Source organism: Hippoglossus stenolepis, chromosome 11 (genome assembly GCF_022539355.2).
Source record: "Hippoglossus stenolepis isolate QCI-W04-F060 chromosome 11, HSTE1.2, whole genome shotgun sequence".
Lineage (NCBI taxonomy): Eukaryota > Metazoa > Chordata > Actinopteri > Pleuronectiformes > Pleuronectidae > Hippoglossus > Hippoglossus stenolepis.
The window spans coordinates 7,156,309-7,176,908 of NC_061493.1; the positions used below are offsets into that span (position 1 = coordinate 7,156,309).

Consider the following 20,600-nt stretch of genomic DNA (forward strand, 5'->3'; position numbering starts at 1 on the left):
TAATAGTACAAACTACCATATGCTTCAGTGTGGTCCCTTCTGGCTGTAAGGTCAGGATGAGGAAACATGCTGTTATGTTTCATCACTAAAACACATCACAGCGACTCTGAAGAAAAGAAGAAGTGGATGTGGAATGGGCCACACTCCGAGAGAAACGCTCAGTCTGCGGGGACGTGCTCGCACTGATGAGCCTGGCATCGCTAAAGAGAAGCAGTTCCAGCCTTCACACGAGAAAGGATAGCGTGATGTATGGTAATGATGATGATACTAAGTTGTCAGACTAGTCTGACATTTGACTTTCATCACAGCAGCTCCTCCACTTTAAATTCTGTCCAGTGAGATAATATGTTGGTGTTCAATAATTTGGTATGGCCCTTTGTTATGACTGTGGTTATATTGCATATGGATGAATGTTCCTTCTCCAGTGGCCTGAATGTTGGCATGACGTATGAAGATGTGTGTGCGCATGCAAACTGGTCTGTGTCTGGATGGTGAGGTGATTGGACAACTACATCTAATCCTGCAGCTGATTGACCCAAGATAGCGCCGTGAGCCACAAACGGGGAAATCGTCTCCCACCTGTCCCAACGACCACTTCATTGTTTCTTCTATTGTGACTTGTGTTTGAGAGTCAGAACGGGTGCCTGCCATTATCTTTTGATCACGTTTTCTTATGATTATGTTAGTCAGGAAGGTTAGTGATTGTAATTGAGCCTTGATGCATGGAGGACTGCTCTAGTAGTAAGCACTTGGGTCTTGGGGAAGATGGGGAGTCCATTTTTTGTCTTTGTCTGTATATTTATATAATTAAAACGGCCCTTACTTGGAAAATATGTTCCCCATCCTTCTTTAATTGAATGAACTCTTGTCAAAGTTGTTGCTTATTAATTTATGTTGATAAACGAATCGATTAAATGATCATTTCCATTCTAAATGTACGTCTGTGATTCTTTCTACAATAGTATCACTTGGTCTGCTGTTGGTTGGCTGAATTAAATAATACTTTCGAATGTGTTGCTGTGTAAAACGACAGCTAACCATCTGATGTTATTTCTGTCTGATGTTGTTGTCGCTGTGCCCTGTAATATTTAAAACTGTATTTTCAATTTCACTCCCACTTGCTGTTGGATTGAAGAAGCAGGGAGCCGCGTTGGCTGAGTCACCGAGCTGGTTGATCATCCTCCTCCATGCTGTTGTTTAACGTTCACGTCATTTTCTCCACAGCTTCTCACTATTGTCTCAACGCAACTGTGATCTTCTTGTAGTTTACAACCAAAATAGGTAACTAATCAAACACTTGTGTGTCTCTGCCTTTCTGTCTCCCAGTGCATGCCCATCGGTGGCCATGGATTCGTGTTGGACAAGTACAAGTGCCAGTGCAGGAGAGGATTCTACCACCCGCGCAGAGTGGCCCTCAATGGTTTTAAAAGTAGGTTACAAATCCCTGTGTGACATAGAAATACATCTTGCATCGAGTGCTTGGATGAAAAGTTTGAATCTATCAAACACAATTCTTTTTTTTTTTTTCAGTTTTAAGTGCAGCCACACATTTTGTTAGAAATTCTTGTCATGTCTTTGAGCAGGCGTCCTGGGGCTTGTGAGGTCATGAAAAACTAAAGCTGCCTTCCAAAGGATTTCTCAGTTTGGAAATATCTACTGTGGCATCTGGATCACAGATATGTTAAATCCATCCATCCATCCATTATCTATACCACTTATCTTTCGGTCAAGCACAGCTGACATTGTGCGAGATGCCAGGGTTACATTCATATTGGTAGAATAAACCAGAATAGGTTTATTCACACATTAGATATTCAAAAGTACAGAGTGTTAGGGCCATGTTGAATTTTAAATGGTCCACTCAATGATGCACTCAAAGTTCTTACCAGTACAGTTTTGCCATTCACTCATTCACACAAGACATATGTGCAGCTATCATCTCTGCCAGCAGAGCCATTAGGGGCAATTTGGGTTAAGAAATCTTGTCCAATGAGACAGGGATCAGACCACCAACTCTCTGATTAATGGACGACCCACTCTTTCTCCTGAGACACCAACCCCCCCACAAAAAAATGTATAAATCGGAGAATAAAGTCGCAATTGAGAAGAATTAAGTAATTTTACGATAATAAAGTTATAATTTAATTAGGAACGGAAATCATAATATTGTGAGAAAAAAACATCAAGTGGAATAAGCAACCGTGAGAACCCAATCTTCTGATATTCCCCATCTAACATGACATGTAGCCTTACATTACCACTGTTTTACTTGTATATGACATAGTAAGACATTAGTCTCGTAATATTATGACTTCATTTTCATAATATTATAACTTTTTCAAAAAAAATACAAACTTAGAACTGTTATAATTAGAGGATAAAACCCCTTGAGATGTACCATCTCGTTTTCAAGGGGTCAACTACTGTTGGCAGAGTAGTAAACTAGTTAGTGGGGCATGTTAATGATTCCAGCTTATGTAGGAGAAGAGAAAACACATGTTGACATCCAATCAATTCACTTCACTTTTGTTTTTCACTTTTGCAAAGACAAGATCTGCCTGATGACGGGTTCAATGAGCAGCTGATTGATGTTATCTGCCTCACTCATATATTTCCATTAGCTCTTATTTTTCTTCAGGTAAGACAGTTTTAATGAATTATAACTTGAATTAACATGAATTAATTGACCTTTTCTCCACCGATTTTCTTCCTTTCACCCTTGTAAATTGAACTTGTACCCATGACGTTACCTCCCTGCTGGTGCTTTGGATTTGAATGTGTGTATCCTGACACCGTCACTGAAAGCGCTGCAGTGCCCTCGAGCAGAAATCTTGGCCCTGATGAGGGAGATAATCAGGCAACTGTGCTTGTTTTCATCCCTGACTCCAACAATACTGCACCTCGGGGGGATGATATGCTAAGCTGGAGCTTTATTGTAATGCAGCGTGATGAGGCCTGTAGTGAAATGGCTCAGTCTGTGAAGAGGCTCATCTTCCAAACCCCATGCAGACCCCGTCATTAAAAACCACTGCAGCTCAGATTGGGTCGCAGTAGCAGTCGAGCCTGTCTCTTATTCCTCATGCATCCCCCCTAAAAAATAGACCAGACTGGAGACAGTTTCTATTGTTCCCTAGCAACAGGCCAAGGGACAGATATCAAAGGGGAGAGAAGATGGAGAAAGAAAAAATACAACATGCAACAATAAATTGATTATTTGGAAATATGGAGTCATATCCTTATGCAACATGACATTTCATTTGAATGTCTCAATGACAGAAAGATAGATATATGGATAGATAGATAGATAGATAGATAGATAGATAGATAGATAGATAGATAGATAGATAGATAGATAGATAGATAGATAGATAGATACTGTCTCTAGCAGACCTCTTTTGACTGACCTATAATCACACAGATAGCTCACAACAACCTGACACCAATTGAACTCACACTGTGATTGTGAGTTGAATGCATGAGTAGAGAAGATGAACAGACCAGATAAACAATGATCTGTATAATATTCCTCCTCTGAATTCACAGGGATTTAGAGCAAAAAGACAAAAGACAGCGAGCGGGGGAATCACAAGTTGTTTTGTTGGAAAAAAGATAAAAACACTGTGAGTTCTTACATCAGCCTGGTTGCTTGATAAATTCATAATCATGTGTGTAAATGTAGCACTCTATTCATACTTGACTTATTTAACCATTAACCCCAACACTTCCTGTATTCTCTTGCAATAATCCTCTACTGAGGCACTTTAACACACTGTTTTCATGCTCTGTGAAGTCTACTGATATTTATCAAGCATCATGTTCCAGAGGAGCTGCACAGTGTGTGTGTTTGTGCTAGAAATAGAGGAGTTAGATCCAGAATGATTCTAAATACAACCACACTGGACACATTGTAGAATCAGTGGCGGATCTCAGATTGTTCTAAATCCGGGGCCGTAAAGGGGCCACAATTTACACAGATGGGCCGATTACATGTCCAAGATCCATGCACAATTCCTTATTCAGCATACCACCGTTTTAGTTTGAAAATGCCACTTTCAAATGAAAACGATCTCTGTCCACACAAGCGTTTTGGCTCTGCTCATACAAACACGCCTGAAAATGCATATTACGTGACTGCTCATCTACACACGTGCCAGTGTACACGGTAATTGTTGCAGATTGCTTGAGTAACAGTTCTTCTCCTACGAATATATTGTATCATTGTAAAATGCAGAATTTAGCTGAACAACAGCTGACAGCAAAGACAACAGGGTCAGCGACGCTTGAGATAGATTATCCATGTTGCCTTCTACACTGTTGCCTTCTACACAGATAGCCGAGGTTAATGCTGGTTGTTGCAGGTTAGGAGCCTGACGAATCAGTGAAGTCTCCGTCATGACTGCAAAGACCCAATCAGCAAAGGGTTGTGAGTGTCATCGTTTCCAGGACGGGGCACTTCAGGGGCCAAGACGATTTCAGCAAGTGCCCCCCTGGCCCCCCTGGCCCCACCCCTGTACCTGTCCCTGTGTAGAATGAAGACACTGGCATTGTCTGTTTGTTTCCATTTAGCTGCTTAGATATTCTGTAGGAAGAAACACATCCGGACACCCTACATGCAAACACTTTAAAGTGATGTTGGAGGAAAATAAATCCTATGCTGATATAAAACCTTCACAGACTGTAGTGATAAAGTGAGCAGTGTCACAGATTTATCCGCCTTTCCCTCATTATTCCCTCATCTGCTTAATTAAAGTCTGTATTTTTGTAATTATCACTCAAGGCTGTGGGATTTATTGGTTTGATGATTTTTACCCCTTCAATTTGATTAACTGAGCAGTTGTTAATGAGTCAGTGTGTGACAGTTAAACACAAATTAATTTCAGCGATAATCCTTGAAAACACGACAGTAAATCACTTCTGTGTTCTGACTTGTGATAAGATACAAAGTCGTCAGTTGGATTTCTGTCATCGGACCACCGGTTACATATCTGATCATCCTCCTCATCAAGTGCTCCCACGTCCTCAGGTAAGGAGCTGGGCTCTCACAGAGATGAGACCTCTGACGTGTCCAACAAGTGCCTGCCGTGCCGCAAGGGTTGCCCCTACTGCCGGGACGACACGCCCTGTCTGGTGCTGGAGGACGGGGCTCTGCGGCTCGCTGTGGCCTCCTTCCAGGGTCTGTGCATGGTGCTGGACCTGGCCAGCATGGTGGTGGTCTACCACTTCAGGAGGAACAAGGTGAGGAGGGTCAGGGGTCACTGTCAGGGGGGGAGCGTTGGACATAGAAGTGGAGGAGTAGAAAGAACAAAGCGCTTCTTGTCAAGTGTAGTGATGTCATCAGAGCTTATGCCGAGCCTCAGCTTGGTAACAGGAGCATTTCAAAGAACCTGGGGGGGCTCTACATCAAACCCACCCCTTCCCAAAATAAACTCCACTTGTTTTTACTAATATATTTATATCCCATGTTATAAGGAGCCAATATCTCGTCTTATTGTGCGAGTTGTAGGATCCAGTATTTTTTGGAGCCCTAAGAAGTAAAAAGTCACAAAACCTCAGACTTTGATTCTTCAGGTTTAACTATAGTTTTATTTATTTTTTTAAACCTGTCTCTCAAGAGTCTCCCTTTTGATGGAAGTGCAGCAGCAACCCCCCAGAGAGATCTTTGAATTGCACAGCTAGCAGTAGCTGGAAATGTCAGTGTCTCAACAGAATGTGTCCCACTTATGAATGGAATGGAAAAGGACTTTTCTAAACTCACATTGCCACGAGTCCTTATAGAGAATCCAAAATCCAACCAAACATTATTAGAGATGGAGGCAATCGATGGCCGTAGACACTGGCTCAACAGGAAATAGAAATATATATACTTAGATAATAACTTAGGTAAAGAAGACTCTGTACTACATGCATTTTACAGAGGATACCTTTATTTATATATCTTAAGATAATTCAATTTACTTTTTTATCTATGGTTTTATATTTAATGATCACCTAGCACACCTGAACCCTCCTTGAAGCCTCGTCACACGCTATAACAGCGTTGTTGCATAACACACACTCGCGCTAATAGAATGAGAAAGTGAAATCAAAATGAGATCCTTGCGGTGTATGATAATTACAACCAGTCCTCAGGCAAAGTTGACTTGAATCGTTCCCTGTGTGCTATTTATATATGTTTGTGCTGTTGCCACAGAATCTCCCACATTTTCTCTGTTCACAAGAAATGTCCCCGGAGCATTTTGAATCTACATAAGAGACAAAAAAAAACATCTTCTTGGAGGAGATGCAGCTTATTAAACCCAATGCAGAAATATGCTGTTGTCTCTCTTTTATATGTTTGGGGTAAAGCATTATAAAAATATACTGTATAATAAACTCCTCTTTGTGTTTGTTTGGTTTTGAAAGAGGCATTAATTTGCATATATTAACATGCGTCATGTGTTGCATTACAACCCATGAATAAAGAACCGTCTGCCTGTCACTGACTGACTGATTCATTAATTCACTGATTGTTTGTTCTTGCTCTTTCCTCGTCGACAGAGCATCCGCACATCTGGTCTCATCCTGCTGGAAGCCATCTTGTTTGGGGCGTTACTGCTCTACTTCCCAGTAAGTCTCCTTTGTGATGTTACGTATCCTTTCACTCAGGCTGTCTTGTTCTTCAAGTTTTACATTTTTCCCATTAACTATACTTCTTAGTATAAGAGATCGTTGCATCACAACTATTCCTCACACAAGATTCATGTGTCTTTTCCATTGCACTGACTCTGCATCTTGGACATCACCTTTGAACTCAATAGAAAGTGTTCACCAGTGCCAACAGTGGAATTCAATCGTAATGTGTCATTCTCTTCAAATGCTTCACATCTGTTAAATATGTAAAACCTAAGCTAAAAGGTTATGCATTTCATTAAACCATAATAAAGGCTAAAAGTACAAAAAATGTGCGTTATACATAACAAAATATTTTGTGACACTCCAGAAGTATTCTAGTATTTGAGACATGCTCACTTTCCTCTGCTCCCCTCCTACCACTCTATGGTCATCATCAACACGTTGTGCACCGCACGTAACAAAAAGTGAGACATGATCACAAACATACAACATGCGTCGCCTCTCTGTTGCAAAGCCAGTTGGGGGCCTCCTGCAGGAGGTCAGTCTTCTTGCTTTAGTCTTTTAGTCCATGCTCCATCTGAGCCATTATCTCCAAACTCCCTGAATGCCTGAGAATGTGCGTTCCATCACTATCAGATCTATACAGTCCTTGTGTCACTGCAGACTTCATTCCATGAATGTTACCCCCAACCTACACTATAGTGATATATTTACATTCACATTTAATATTGAGAACATTTTGGAATCTTAACTGACATTTTCTCATTTCTGGGTTGTCAAAGCAGAAGTATTAATGATCCTTGCTCTCCCCGGCTGTGTTAATACGAGTCTGACACATTAGGACAGTTTTTTTTCAGCTATATAGTTGAGTTATATATATAATTATATATGTATGTTGTCCATAAAGCGTGGATTGGAGTGTCCCACTGTCCTGGCAGTGAGCGTTTTCTTTGATTATTTTCCATTCGGAATGTAATTTCATCCAAGCCACTACAAGATGAAAGGGATATGAGGAATGTGCGTCCATTCACCACAACCACTTCAATCTATTTTCTGTGTCATTATTTGGGACACTGTAATACCTTGAGACACACTCTGACTTTCTGTATTATAGATTTCAGTTGTAAATGCTGCAGAAAACACACAAAATCACTGAGTAAAAAATTTGTTTGGAGCTTGTTAGATCTATTTATTCTTTACGGTTTTACTCACGTTATGACTTTTCCACTCCCTGTTATAAGAGTGAATACTGGGGTCTATGATAATGGACATGATCTTTTTTTAATTACTGGGTAATTTACAGGGGCAAATATTCAGGGCTGTGAACGCAAAGAGCTTCAGCATCCCATCCTGTCACATCACCACCCCTTTGAGTAAGTAACAAATGAAAAGTAAACACAGTTTAGTGGATGTAAAGCAGCAGCAGAAAGAAATGTTAGGTTTTTATTTGCAGTGATGTAATGCAGCTCTAATAAACATTGAGAAAATGACAATAGAAATTATGCAAATTAAACTGAACAGTAACTTTAGATTACACACATGCCTCTTCTATTTTAACTTTGCACCTTATGTGTTTTTTTGCATCTTATGTTGTCTGCCTTGTTTAAAGTCTTTAGATGTTAAATGTAACACGGTTGGTTTGTTGTCTTTGCTAATCACAGAAAAATGTATGATGTAAATAAGACAACAAACCCTGCCTACTACTTTCTCAGTTGTACCTCGATGTAGTGGTAATAATGTACTTCTGATAATTTTTGGGATAATAAGTGAGAGTTGGACGGATTTACAGTACGAGTTTGTCTTTTAGTGTGTGTAAGTGTGTGCGTGTGTGTGTGTGTGTGTGTGTGTGTGTGTGTGTGTGTGTGTGTGTGTGTGTGTGTGTGTGTGTGTGCGTGTGTGTGTGTGTGCCTCTGCCAGCCTTTGTGTTGTCTCATACTTGCGAGTGGGTCCATGTGGGTGGATGCCAGCACAGTATACGTGTGTGCTTACACTTGTGCACAAAGCCCACAGTGCACCTGGAGTGCGGCGTCAGAGAGCCCATCTTTAGCAGGGACACAGATGGAAGAAACCTGAGTGTCGTGTAGCAGGAAGATCTGATGTAACCGGGGGAATTCACTCCCTTCAAATACTCACAGAGGCTGCCAACAGTGGGCCACTGCTCCCCTCACACAACACAGAGTCTGACGCCTGGACGTTAGCCATGGTGAGACAGAAAAAAAAGCGTCAGAGCCTTCGTCTGACTCTTAGAACAAAGGTTTTGTTCTTCTTTTTGATTTCTTGTTACCTTAAGAGGGACATTTGCACTAGAATAAAAATCCTGGTAGTTTGGTTGCAGCAGGAATAGATCTCAACAGCGTGGTTCCAAAAGTGCAAACAAAAATAGCGATTTTGATGATCATCCATATTATTGTAAGCATCCGAGTTAGACTTACCAAAAGCTACGAGACTGTGAAACAATGCTATAAGCTCGATCCTGTAGAAGCCACAAGTACATACGACGTCAAAACGTGTTCTATTCGCAATGTCAAGGAGAGGTACTACACTACCCACAATCCTCGGGTATAATAGTGACAGCTGTAATTGGTGCAGCTCGCTCTTATTTTGACCAAATTTTACTCAAATTTTTACCTCAACCACGAAAATCATGTCAGCTACGATCGGATCGTTCAGAGTGACAATACATTTACTACAGAGCTGCCATGACTTCCCTTTCTAACGTGCTGCTATTTTTAGAGATGATGAAAAGAAAGTCAGAGAAGCTGAAAATCAATACAACAAGCTGGAAGTCGTTGGAAAGGAATCATTTGCAATGGTTTATGGGCTGCGTAGTTCCCTCACTCCTAAAATAACTGCCACACTGTCATCCGGCCCACATACCATGTGGAATGATTGATAGGTGCTCCCTTTTACCAGATCTAAGCCAAAGAAATACAGCATGTCAAGCAAAGGTGCCAAAGATGGCCCAAATTAGTTTTGTGCTATATGGGCCATATTCACCATTTACCACACGGGCCACTTTAGGTTCACATCCAGATTACACCTTGCCAAGAGCACTGCATGTTTGCCACAAAAGGCCCACATTTGCTCTAGGACATTTACTATTTGACAAGTGGGCCACTGTAGGCTCATATCCATTTAGTCCAGGCCACATGAAAGCCAGAAGTGCCCACATCCGTTTGCCATTACTTTATTTTTTTTCTCTTCAAATCAAATGTTTAGTGGTCACGATTTACCTTGTAGCTGGTTGCTCTGGTTCCAGGCTTAATACGCTTCTTTTTTTTTTTTCAAACGAATTTATGAAAACGTCAATTGAGAAAATGAATGGGAAATTTAGCTGTTCTAAAAGTGGGTGTTCACTGTTACGCTCTATAGATCTCCAGGCGCTGTATTCTTCCCTTTATGTGAACACACCTTGTGTATTTCTGCTGTGATGCTCGAAATAAGTTTGATGTTGCATCTGTCCATCCACTCTCTCCTTCATTCACCCTGAGTAGAACTCAAGTACCAAAAATAGCTCCCCCAAAATATCCTGCCACTGTCCTATGCTCACACACACACACTTGAATACACTCATGTGTCTCTTTTCCCTTTGCTGAGCTGTTTCTCAGCACTTTTTTCTAGTGCATTTCTCAGCACCTTTGCGGTCTGTCTCCACCTTCCTCCTGCCCCTTCCTTCCACCATGTTGTCCTCTCATTAGCACCCTCTCTTTGTGTCCGTCTCCTCTCCTGCAGTCCTAACGTTTGTTTCTGCCGTTTCCTTTCTGCTGCCACCACGAACCCTCCTCAGCCACTGCAAGCTCGCTGCAGCTGCTCTTCTCTGGTGCCCAATGCATTTTTAAACACTCCATCAAGTTCTAGCACAACTTGTTTTAAAAATACATCTGCTGATTAATTGATGGAGGCGGCATGGGAGGTTGGATGCAAACCAGGAGGGCTACCTTCTACTCTGAGCGTTATAAACATGTAGCTTTTCTTATTGTGCCGTCCCCTGTGACTTAATAGTCCACATGGGTAGCACTGCAGAGAGGGTGTGACGCTGATTGTGTCGCCCCGTCTCTGGGTATATATGTTGTATATGTGTGTACACAGGCAAAATGGAGGATGGATTATGAGTGCGCTTGAGTGGATTTGTAGCTCTGCATTTTCCCACGATTGCGTGCATGTGCATTTGTGCATGGTTTTTGCATTTCTGCGGATGTAAGAAACAGCGTGGCCTACTTATACCTCTTTACATTTGCTGAGGTGATGTATTATTTTTGGTCCGTCATGTAGAGACCAGAGAGCTGGAAGGCTGGATGCTCGCTCAGGGGGAAAAGAGATGAAGGAAGAAGCCAGGCGGGATGCTAATCCTAACCACGGGATAGCATGGAAGTGACACATGAGAGGAGAGAGGACAAAAGGAGGAGAGACACTGGAACAGGGATTGTTTGAAAGGACAAAAACAAGTGTCTGGTGAATTGTCTACATTTGGTTGGTCCTTTGTTTCTCTCTTGTCTCTCTCCATCTGTGATCTACGGTCTCATTTAATTTAACACTCTGAGCTACAGAGTGTATAGTATTGTACAAAAAAATAGACAATTGTTCAAAACGGAATAATTATATTGCAGTTAGCTCAGGATCCAACCATTGTTCTTTTTATTTTCTGAAAGTTAGTTAAGAACAACAAAAAACTGAACATCCATCCATAACTTATCCTTACTGCTTCTTGGGAAGCTGGTGCCAATCCCAGCTGACCTGGGAAAGAGGCGGGGCACATATCACAGTGCCAACATATAGAGACAAACCACCACTCACTCTCACATTCACACCTACAGTTCATTTAGAGTCTCAAATTGACCTAACCCCAATCTTAGCAGTCAGAGTACCTGGATAATACCCATCCAGAAAGACCCCATGTCACCCTCACAAACATATCAACAACAATAAATATAAAGGTTAAAGCTGCACTAATCAGTAGCTCTATACCTATCATCAAGTATTTAATGTTAAAGAAGCTGGTTGTAGTAACAAACCCACAAAGACACACAAAGGTAACGACAGCCTGGTGCAGGTAGTGGAACTTTTGAGCTGGATTTGTCCATCAGCAGCAATTTGCATTAGTCAGGTGGCCCCAAGTCTCCTCCTTCATATCAACTTAACAACTCGTTTTCATTGTTTTGTAGTTTTTAGCTTGTTCTCCTGCAGTGACATATGTTGGGAAATGCTCTTATTCACTTTCTTTACCAGTACTTTTCAGTTATAGTCTGGATCATCAAGTACAGTCTGTGAGTTCAGGTGTTGGCACAGGTCTCAAGGCAACAACCAAAATTCAGAAGCTGCAGCAAATTGTGATGATAATACAACAGACAGTCAGTGTTTCAGTAAAGTTATTGTTATTAAAGCAACACCATGTAACTCTTACTGAGCAACAGCGCCCTCTGCAGCTACACATAGAAGCTACACCAAACTCTGTTTAGAATTGTTTCCTCGCTGAATATGATAAAAGTAAAAGGTTTATAAAGTATTTTTAACTGATCTGCAGTTTGACAATACTCTTGCTGGGCCTGATTCTAACAATTGACAATACCAGTCAGGTACACACTTCTTCTCACAGGAGATCGTACCTGATCACCAAAGTTACTCAATGCAAGAAAGGGTGTTTGGGGTGAGAAGTGGAAATGAAAGTAGCAGCAATGTGCCTATTTCAGTGAAATATCGAACAACTTTTGAAGATTTTTTGAGGAGTGAGTAATATTAATACTGTCTGCCAAACTATTTCTGTAATGTTGAAAATGTGTCTGTTGAAAATATGGAGGGATTAACTTTTGGTTGCAAATTCTTTTTAAAATGGAGCCATAAAATGGCATACCTGTCTGTCTTCCATATAGCAACTGATTTATCAGATCCTGAGCTGCACCAGCGACTCAGAGCCAGTGGTGGAGCATTAAAAAGTAACTGCTATAATTCCTGTTCTTGGGTATAAAATGGACTCCCTGCCCGCTCTCTCATGACCAGCATACCAATGACAGACTTTGGCTCTGCAAGGTTTTGATGGGGATTGTGGATGGAGGGAAAGTGATGCTGCTGCTGTGCTCCGACAAACGTGTGTCATGTTGTTAATCAGGTGAGGTGAACGAAGAGCGGACGCACTGAAGGCTGGAAAAATAACAACGTTACAAAGGTTTAAAGTTGCCCCCAGACATGTCGAGAAAGACTGAAAGGGTGACATATGTCTGGTCAACTTTGAGGCTGTATTAGATTATCTGTGCACTAATTCCACAAATGCCTGTCTGTCTGTCTGTCTGTCTGTCTGTCTGTCTGTCTGTCTGTCTGTCTGTCTGTCTGTCTGTCTGTCTGTCTGTCTGTCTTAGTGTGGAACACGTCTTGCGAATCATTCAACTTATTGGCTTCACACTTGAAATGTGTATTGTTAATAATAGGTGCGATTTGGACACACAATGCATTCATTATTAATAAAGATTAAATAGACAGGCGGTGCTCTTTAGGCCTCAGTGGGAGTGGGGTGGCGTGCTGCCAGTCTCTGGACCATGTTGAACATGTTTTCGTCTTCATCCTCACTAAACCACAGATGTAGTCAGCAGCTTGCAGCCTCCGACCGATAATATCTGTCCTGCCAGATCATTTAGATACTTCGATTTCTTCTTTTTTTTCACCAAATTGGACAGAAACTCTCACCAGAGCCACTGGTGTTGATCTCCGGCATGGCAACAACATTCACAGCGTCACTTTCTCTATGGCAAATTGTCTTCAAAGTAAAAGCTAAACATTTGTTTTGTTGCTAAAATGCTTTATATTGAGCTGAATTACAGAGCTTTTATTTTGAAAAGTTGTGAACTTGGGTTTGAAGATTGTTTCGGTTGCTTAACAGACCTCTGCAATAGCCAACATGCAGTGTATGAAAAATACAATTCAATGAATCATTTAAACTTGAACACATGTGAACAGTAAAAAAGCAAATTCAGGTTCATTTTATGAAAAGCATTGGTTATAAAATCTTTATTGTAGTTAAACCAGGTAGGATTAACACAAAGTGTTCTAACATCACTGTCTGCACAATGGACTGTTTAACACAGGCCAAGAAAACAGCTCACTTCAAACTGGCAGGTTTACAACAGGCACTGCATTGGCAGCACAAACATTGAAGAAAGATGATTTAAAGCAGGTAAAAGTTGTAGGTTAGTTCACTGGTTAGGTTCTTGTGATATTTTTCAAAGCATCTAGACTCACGCCATCTTGAAACTATTTTACTGGTAACTTCCTGATTCACTGTGGAAGATGTTTTTAGTTTTTTTCCCCCTGTAATTTCATCATTCCATCTTTGTACCGTTCTCTTAGCACAGAGTGAATTGTTCTTTTTTATACCTGAATTTTACTTTTCTTTGAACACATCTCACAGCCAGACTCTTGCAGCCTCAGGTCTGGCTGGTTGTGTTGCTGACTTTGACGCTCAGCTTCGTTTCCTGCTGGAAAAGAGGTTACAGGTGCTGTTGTTTGGTAAGATTAATTACGCTGTCTCTTGAATGCCAAGACATCGTAAGAGCGGGGATAAATCACCGTCTGCGCTCCTCAGGGAGGCGCTTCTACTACATCTGTAACTACCTCACTACCTCCCACAGCTGGACATTATTCAATGTGATATACAGTGTAGTATGGATAAGAATCAAGTTGACACTTCAGAGATTTACTGATTAATCATTAATGCTACACAGGTCATGGAGAATTTGATCCTGTACTAGTACACATTAAGTAAGGTGTTAGCTACACTCTGGACAGCAGTGTATCACTGGGTTGACACATACAGAGACTATATAAAAGAAAAGGGTGAAAACACATAGTGTAGGTGTAGCAATCCTACAATTTTACTGTTATTTATATTTATACTGTATATACACACTGTTATACTCAGGTAGCTACTCTCAGGTACAGATTGCAGGTGGTGGTAATATGAAATCTATATACTATGTAATATATAATGTATAATATATACTATTCCATACCGTTTCTGTGAATTCTATTTTACCATTGATGCTTGTTTTTGTTTGTTTGAGCAAACTTCACTTCATCACCCTCTGATAAACTCTTAATACACTTAATGAACTTACAGGGCCACATGTATATAAAAAGAGTTAATGGTGGCTGTAATTATTCCTCCTGTCCACACTGGCTGCAAAGAGATTCATATTTAAGTGGACGTGATTGGGGAGAAAAAAATCCACTGTCATCACTCTGTGAAACAAAATTAATTCTAAAGTTCAGCTGAAGTTAATATGCGATTTCAGCAGTCTGAGTTTGTCCAATCAAAGTGACTCAGGGAGGAAATTTCATACTAAAAAGACTAATTTTGGAAAGTGACTGGTCTAACTCAAGCCGCTGACGCCTCAGTCTCACTTCAGATATTTTTTCTTAACAAAATGGGAACTTTGGAGGTTATCACAACTTTTATATTGCATGATGGAGATGTCCTATATTCTTCACCAAGACCCCATTTAACCCAAACCTCAACTTTTTCCTAAATCTGACTCTTTGTGCATACAGCGAATAAATTGCGTGATTTTCACCTGTTTCTGAGGGTAAAGGACAAATCGGTGTGACTGTTGAGGTTGAAGGACTTTTTGACTCAAACACATCTCTGACCGAATGCTAGTGTTGCTCTGTGTATCTGTTTATCTGTGTAAATGAGCCGTGTCCGCTTTATAAGGTGATAATAATTCAAAGATGTGTTTACAGCATAGACTGTATATAAAGATGGATGACATCTTCCCGAAAGTGAAGCTAAAGTGCCTTGATCGCTGCCTGGTGGCTGGCTGCAGTATAGGTCATAAATCCCGCCTCCTCCATGTTAGTGGATGGGAAATGGGCCAAGCTAAAAAGTCAAAGTACACGTCAATTACATTTTTCTCAAATGTGGTTTCTGTAATTTTCTGTTATGTTGGTGCAGTTGTTAATTTTTCCTATAAGTTTGGTTTTGTTTAGTAATTTGACGTTATAAAAACATCATGATTGACAGCTGAGACCGACCTCCGATTTGTCGAGTGCATGTATCAGTGGGACCTCGCTACTCCAGCTCCATCCCCTGATCGCTACTGTGCAGACTTCGGCTTCAAATGTGCAAGATCCAGGATTTTATGGTTTACAGCTTGATGTGCTGCCCCCAAGTGGCCAAATCAATCAAATAGTGCAGACAGTGACTTGTTAAGGCAGTGACAGACAAATGACCACCTCTCGTGAAAGACATGCATCTTTTTTATCTGTATATTTTTAATAACAGTTCTGTTTATGACAAGTGGACCTCTTGCATTATTCATTATCTCTATTGTGATACTCAACATTCATCATTATTCATCAGGTGACCTCTGGGTTCAACAATCATGTAGCTTAAATGAGGCTTTCAACAGGCTATGCCCTCGTCTTTTGAGCCTTGGGATGTGTCTGTTGGGATCGGTCCTCTTCTGTAACACTGTATCTCGAGTTTTCGTGAACATTTTTTTTTCTTTAATCTCGCTTCCACTCCTGATGTACTGGTTTGCAAGGCTGCAGTAGCTAAAATATTACCCGTGTGCTGCTGCCAGCTGCTACTCCTACGCTCTGCTGTGTGCGTCAACCTAACCTGATGTGGCGCTATTCTCTCATTCTCTCTATTCTATCATTCTCATTATCTTTTGCTGTTTGTGTTGTCTGTCAAAACATGGATGGAATGAGTTCTATTGACGTTCTATCGACCATGTCTTATATTTCTATCGAGGAAAAGTTATTTCACGATAATTCTCTTTATGGTTTTATCGACCAGCCCTAGCCGACAGTAATACAGCAAGACTCAGGAGGGAGACATCTTTAAACAGTGTGGAGAATGAGTATCCACAAGCTGAGTGAAGCAGCTATAGTGGAAATGGGCAAAGTCTGGAGCTTCTCTCAGGTCACTGAAGATGTGACGGGTGGCGTCCTGCTGAAATACACACACATGAAATGAAACACATTTCAAAATGGAACCTCTGATCTTTACAGGTTGATATGTGAGACTCGTCTCTGTCGCAGCCTCGTCTTTACCAGTAAGACGTTCAAATAAACCTCACACCAAGCAGAAAATGAAAGGCTGACATTTTACCAATCACGGGCAATTTCCCTACTTCCCTACAAATCAGGCAGAGAGTCAGAAAAGACAAATACATCCACATGTGCAGAGAAACACTTTATGTCCATGCATGAATAAAACACGAATCAACACAAGTCACACATATGCTCATAAGGCACGGCAAGGCACTTTTATTCATAAAACACATTTCATACACAGAGGCAGATTCAAGGTGCTGTTAAAAAATAACACAGAAATGAAAAGAAATTGATTCAATATCAGGGCGCACAGTTCAAAGCTAATTTCAAGCTGAATAAAAGAGATTTAAAAAAGAGGTTAAGAGATTAATAGAGATGAAAGAAATAAAAGGGATAGAATCTGTCTTTTAATTAAATTTCATTAACAAGTCGAATGTGTAAAACAATACAAATAAAATTCATAGAAATGTGTTAATGGCTCAAATAGAATAATAAGGAAAAACTAATGGAAACAAACCCTTCAAACTCTTTCATCCATAGTGCGCCGGTAGCTGACATATGAACAACATACGGTTCAGAGATGTCAGCGGGGGCGGTGGAGGTGGGAGATGTGTACATGTTCAAACCTGCTCCCAGCTCCGGTTCTCACACGCCGCAGACTCACTCCATTTTCATTTCTGATTCCTTCTGTGTGACCACGAGGAATATGACAGGGAGGGGATGCGTGTGATTTACAGCTTACAAGACAAATAATGACATTATAACATGATTAGTGTGTCCCTGAGTGTGTGTGTGTGTGTGTGTGTGTGTGAACACTGACGCTGCTGTACCTCGCTCTAGGTGATGATCCTGTACTTCCACCCCAGTGTGTTTCGATGTATCCTCCTGAGGTGGGTCCGCCTCCTGGGTTTCGCCATCATGTACGGCACCATCATCCTCAAACTGTACAGGTACTGGAAACACCCTCACATGAATCCTTCTTCTCTCTAAAATAGAGAACTAAAGATCGACCCTTTCCCTCTCTCCTTTCTCTCCTCATTTTGTTTCCTTATATCTCCAATCCTCTGTCTCATTTCCTTTCATTGTTTCCTTTTCTTCTCTCCTCCTATTTCCTCCCCTTGTCTCTCCTTTCCTCTCCTCTTCTCTCCTCTCCTCTCAATAATTCAGCTCCCTCTCAGACCGCAAACCCCCGTGTGCACACACTCATGCATGCAGTTTTGCCAATAAGCACATTTGCATTTCACATCAGGTCCAGTCTATCTTTGTCTGCCTGCTGAAGTATCTCTCAGACAAAAACACACACACACACACACACACTTCCAGCTCTGAGCAGGTGTTGCTGAGATTGGAGAAGGGGGTCAAAGGCCCACCAAAGAGTTCTCTGGGCAAAATTACGAATTAGTTGATATTTTTTCTCGAGCTTGCTGGGCGTGAAGTGTGCCCAAGGGCCAAGCTCTTACAGCCTGGTCCCACTGAATATATGAGAGATACGATATTAGTCATGTCTGGTAGAGGCAGCTGAGCAGAGGAAACAGAGATCTGACTGCTTTTCTGTCTAGAGTACGTGAATCTTTCTCCCCAAACAGTTATACTTCTCAAGCATCAGATCATCTTGAGCTACTACCATGGGCGGATCCAGGGGCAAGGCCAGGGGGGCACTGGCCCAAGGTGATATCTGATTGGCTCCAGAAATGCCTGTCTTGTGTCAGTGGTCTTTAAAAAAATAACTAGTCACTTGATAACAATACTAACAATGAATCTGACAATTTGTTAAGAATTTGTATTCTTTGGAAAACACAATGTGCTTGAACAGGGAACAATTATCTAAATATTTTCAATGATGTGTGGCTCAAAGCTACAGAGCTAACCGTAAATAAGGTAAACTAAATGTGAACCTTACTAAATGAATCTTGGACATTTAATTGGCCCCTCTGTGTAAGTTGTGGCCCTTTTATGGCCTTTGATTTAGAAAAATCCTAGATCCGCCACTGGCTATTGCAACTGTTCTGGCTGAAGTGTTGCATTTTAAATTCCCTTTTACGTCATGTTGTCATCTGTGCGTGCAGTGGTAACCACAACTGTGCAACCTATAAATAAACTGTTCTGCGTGCACTTCAAGGTTTATGTCAATAATCAGCCGTGTCCATACACCTCCGGGAAAAAAACTACAAACCGACACCCACGAGAAATTTACCAAGGGGTTAAAGCAACACATGTGTTGCCCTGTGTTGCTCTGATGTTACTCTATTTCACCCTGCAGCAAAAGAGAAGATATATTAGCATGAATTAAACTGAACATACTCGACAAACACGAATGAATTCAAATATCATCATCTTCTCTCCCTGCTGCTTTTAATTCAAGTGGGCATGTTAATGAGGTGTCAGTGTCGGAGAGAGCACCTCTTATTAACCTGTGCTGCTCATCATGATTTCCTGCAGCGGTCTCTCATGTTCATGCTGCTGTCGTTGTCGTCTTCTCTCACCTTCTCCCAGGGTGTTAAAGGTGTTCCTGTCCCGCACAGCCCAGAGGACACCGTACATGACCAGCTGGCGCGTCGTGCGGCTGCTGGCGGTGATTCTCCTGGTGGTGCTGTGGTTCCTGGTGGCCTGGACCTCAGCCGTGTGCCAGAACCCCGGGCTGAGTCGGGCGCTGATCGCTGCAGGCCTCACCCCTGAGGGACTCCAGTTCAGCATGTGTCTGCTGGACCGATGGGACTACATGATGGCCGTGGGTGAGTGTGTGTTGTGTTTACACGTCGCCGCTGTTGACGTCTACAGGACAAGAAATCATCCAGAGTGAGGAAATGTTGGTGCCACTTAACTGTAAGGAGCTTTTGGGCTTATAGCTCGGGTCTACGCTGCCTGGGTGAGGATTACGATTAAATTTAACTTGGAAACTTTTTGACTTGTGGTCAGGGTGAGGGGGAAAAAAACGAAGAATAGTGGTGGAATGTTTTGGCTGTAAATGCTTGTGGTACTATAAACTTGTTATTAACTTATTTAGGCTATTTTAATTTTAGATTTTGACATTTAGGCTTATGTTTATTTAGTGTTCTAGATGCTCTGAACTGAACTTGAGGTTTAATGGATACAGTTGCAACTACTTTAATTTGTCCAATGTTTGATTACATTTTTCTTGCACAAACAGTTTAAAGAATGTTACAACATGTTAGAGAGGAAGACTCTAATAAAAGAGATGGAGTGTCTCTGGCTCTTTTTGGACCCTGGGCTGGGGGTATCCTTAAAACTCTCATTTATTTATACAGGCCGTTACCACAGGGAAGGCCCCAAGGATGTTCCAGAGGATGAGCCTGTCACCTATTAACCATAGGCAATAATCTATTGCTCAATAAAATGCTGCAATGTTGTACAGAACATCATAAAACATATGGAAGCAAACAGTATAGTCACAGTCTATTCACCACATGTATAGGATTTGTTATTGGAACTGAAGGGAAATAAAATGCTTCACTGAAATATTTTTATTGTTTATCTGTCTTGTAGTTACTGTTGAGAATAAGTTCTAAGCCACACATAAAGTGTAAATGAACCAGACTCTGAGAAATTCATTTTGATTGAGTTGTCCCTACAGCCTTTTTACCAATTTTGACCTGTAGCCTAATTATAGCCTCTTAGGGACTGTACAAAAATGACTGGGATGGGTAGGCGGCTGAACCTTGTTTGTGATTTGTTTTCATTATTTGCTTTGAAACCTTGACCTTGAAAATAACTGCATCAGATTATCTCCTAGTATCTTAAATCAACCCCAATTTCAAGCTTAACCTGCTTATGTGCATCTAAAGCAACATGACATATGACATGTGACGTCTGCCTACCTATTGTGTGAAACCAGCCAATCAACACTCAGGAAATCTTAAAAGACATACCCATCACCTTGGAAACAGACAGAATGTGAGAAAATGCCACAGAGAGCAGCAAAT

The 20,600-nt window shown here is 41.2% G+C and overlaps 1 protein-coding gene across 2 annotated transcripts in view; it reads left to right on the forward strand.

The window, feature by feature from the left end:
* The window catches only part of gpr158b (G protein-coupled receptor 158b), a 64,277-nt gene that overhangs the window by 25,925 nt on the left and 17,752 nt on the right, over positions 1-20,600 (forward strand). For both annotated transcript variants that reach the window (XM_035169286.2, XM_035169287.2), the window contains exons 3-7: positions 1,327-1,429; positions 5,024-5,235; positions 6,538-6,606; positions 17,500-17,609; positions 19,153-19,391. In XM_035169286.2, the coding sequence (XP_035025177.2) occupies positions 1,327-1,429; positions 5,024-5,235; positions 6,538-6,606; positions 17,500-17,609; positions 19,153-19,391 (733 nt within the window). The remainder of the gene's footprint in view (positions 1-1,326; positions 1,430-5,023; positions 5,236-6,537; positions 6,607-17,499; positions 17,610-19,152; positions 19,392-20,600) is intronic.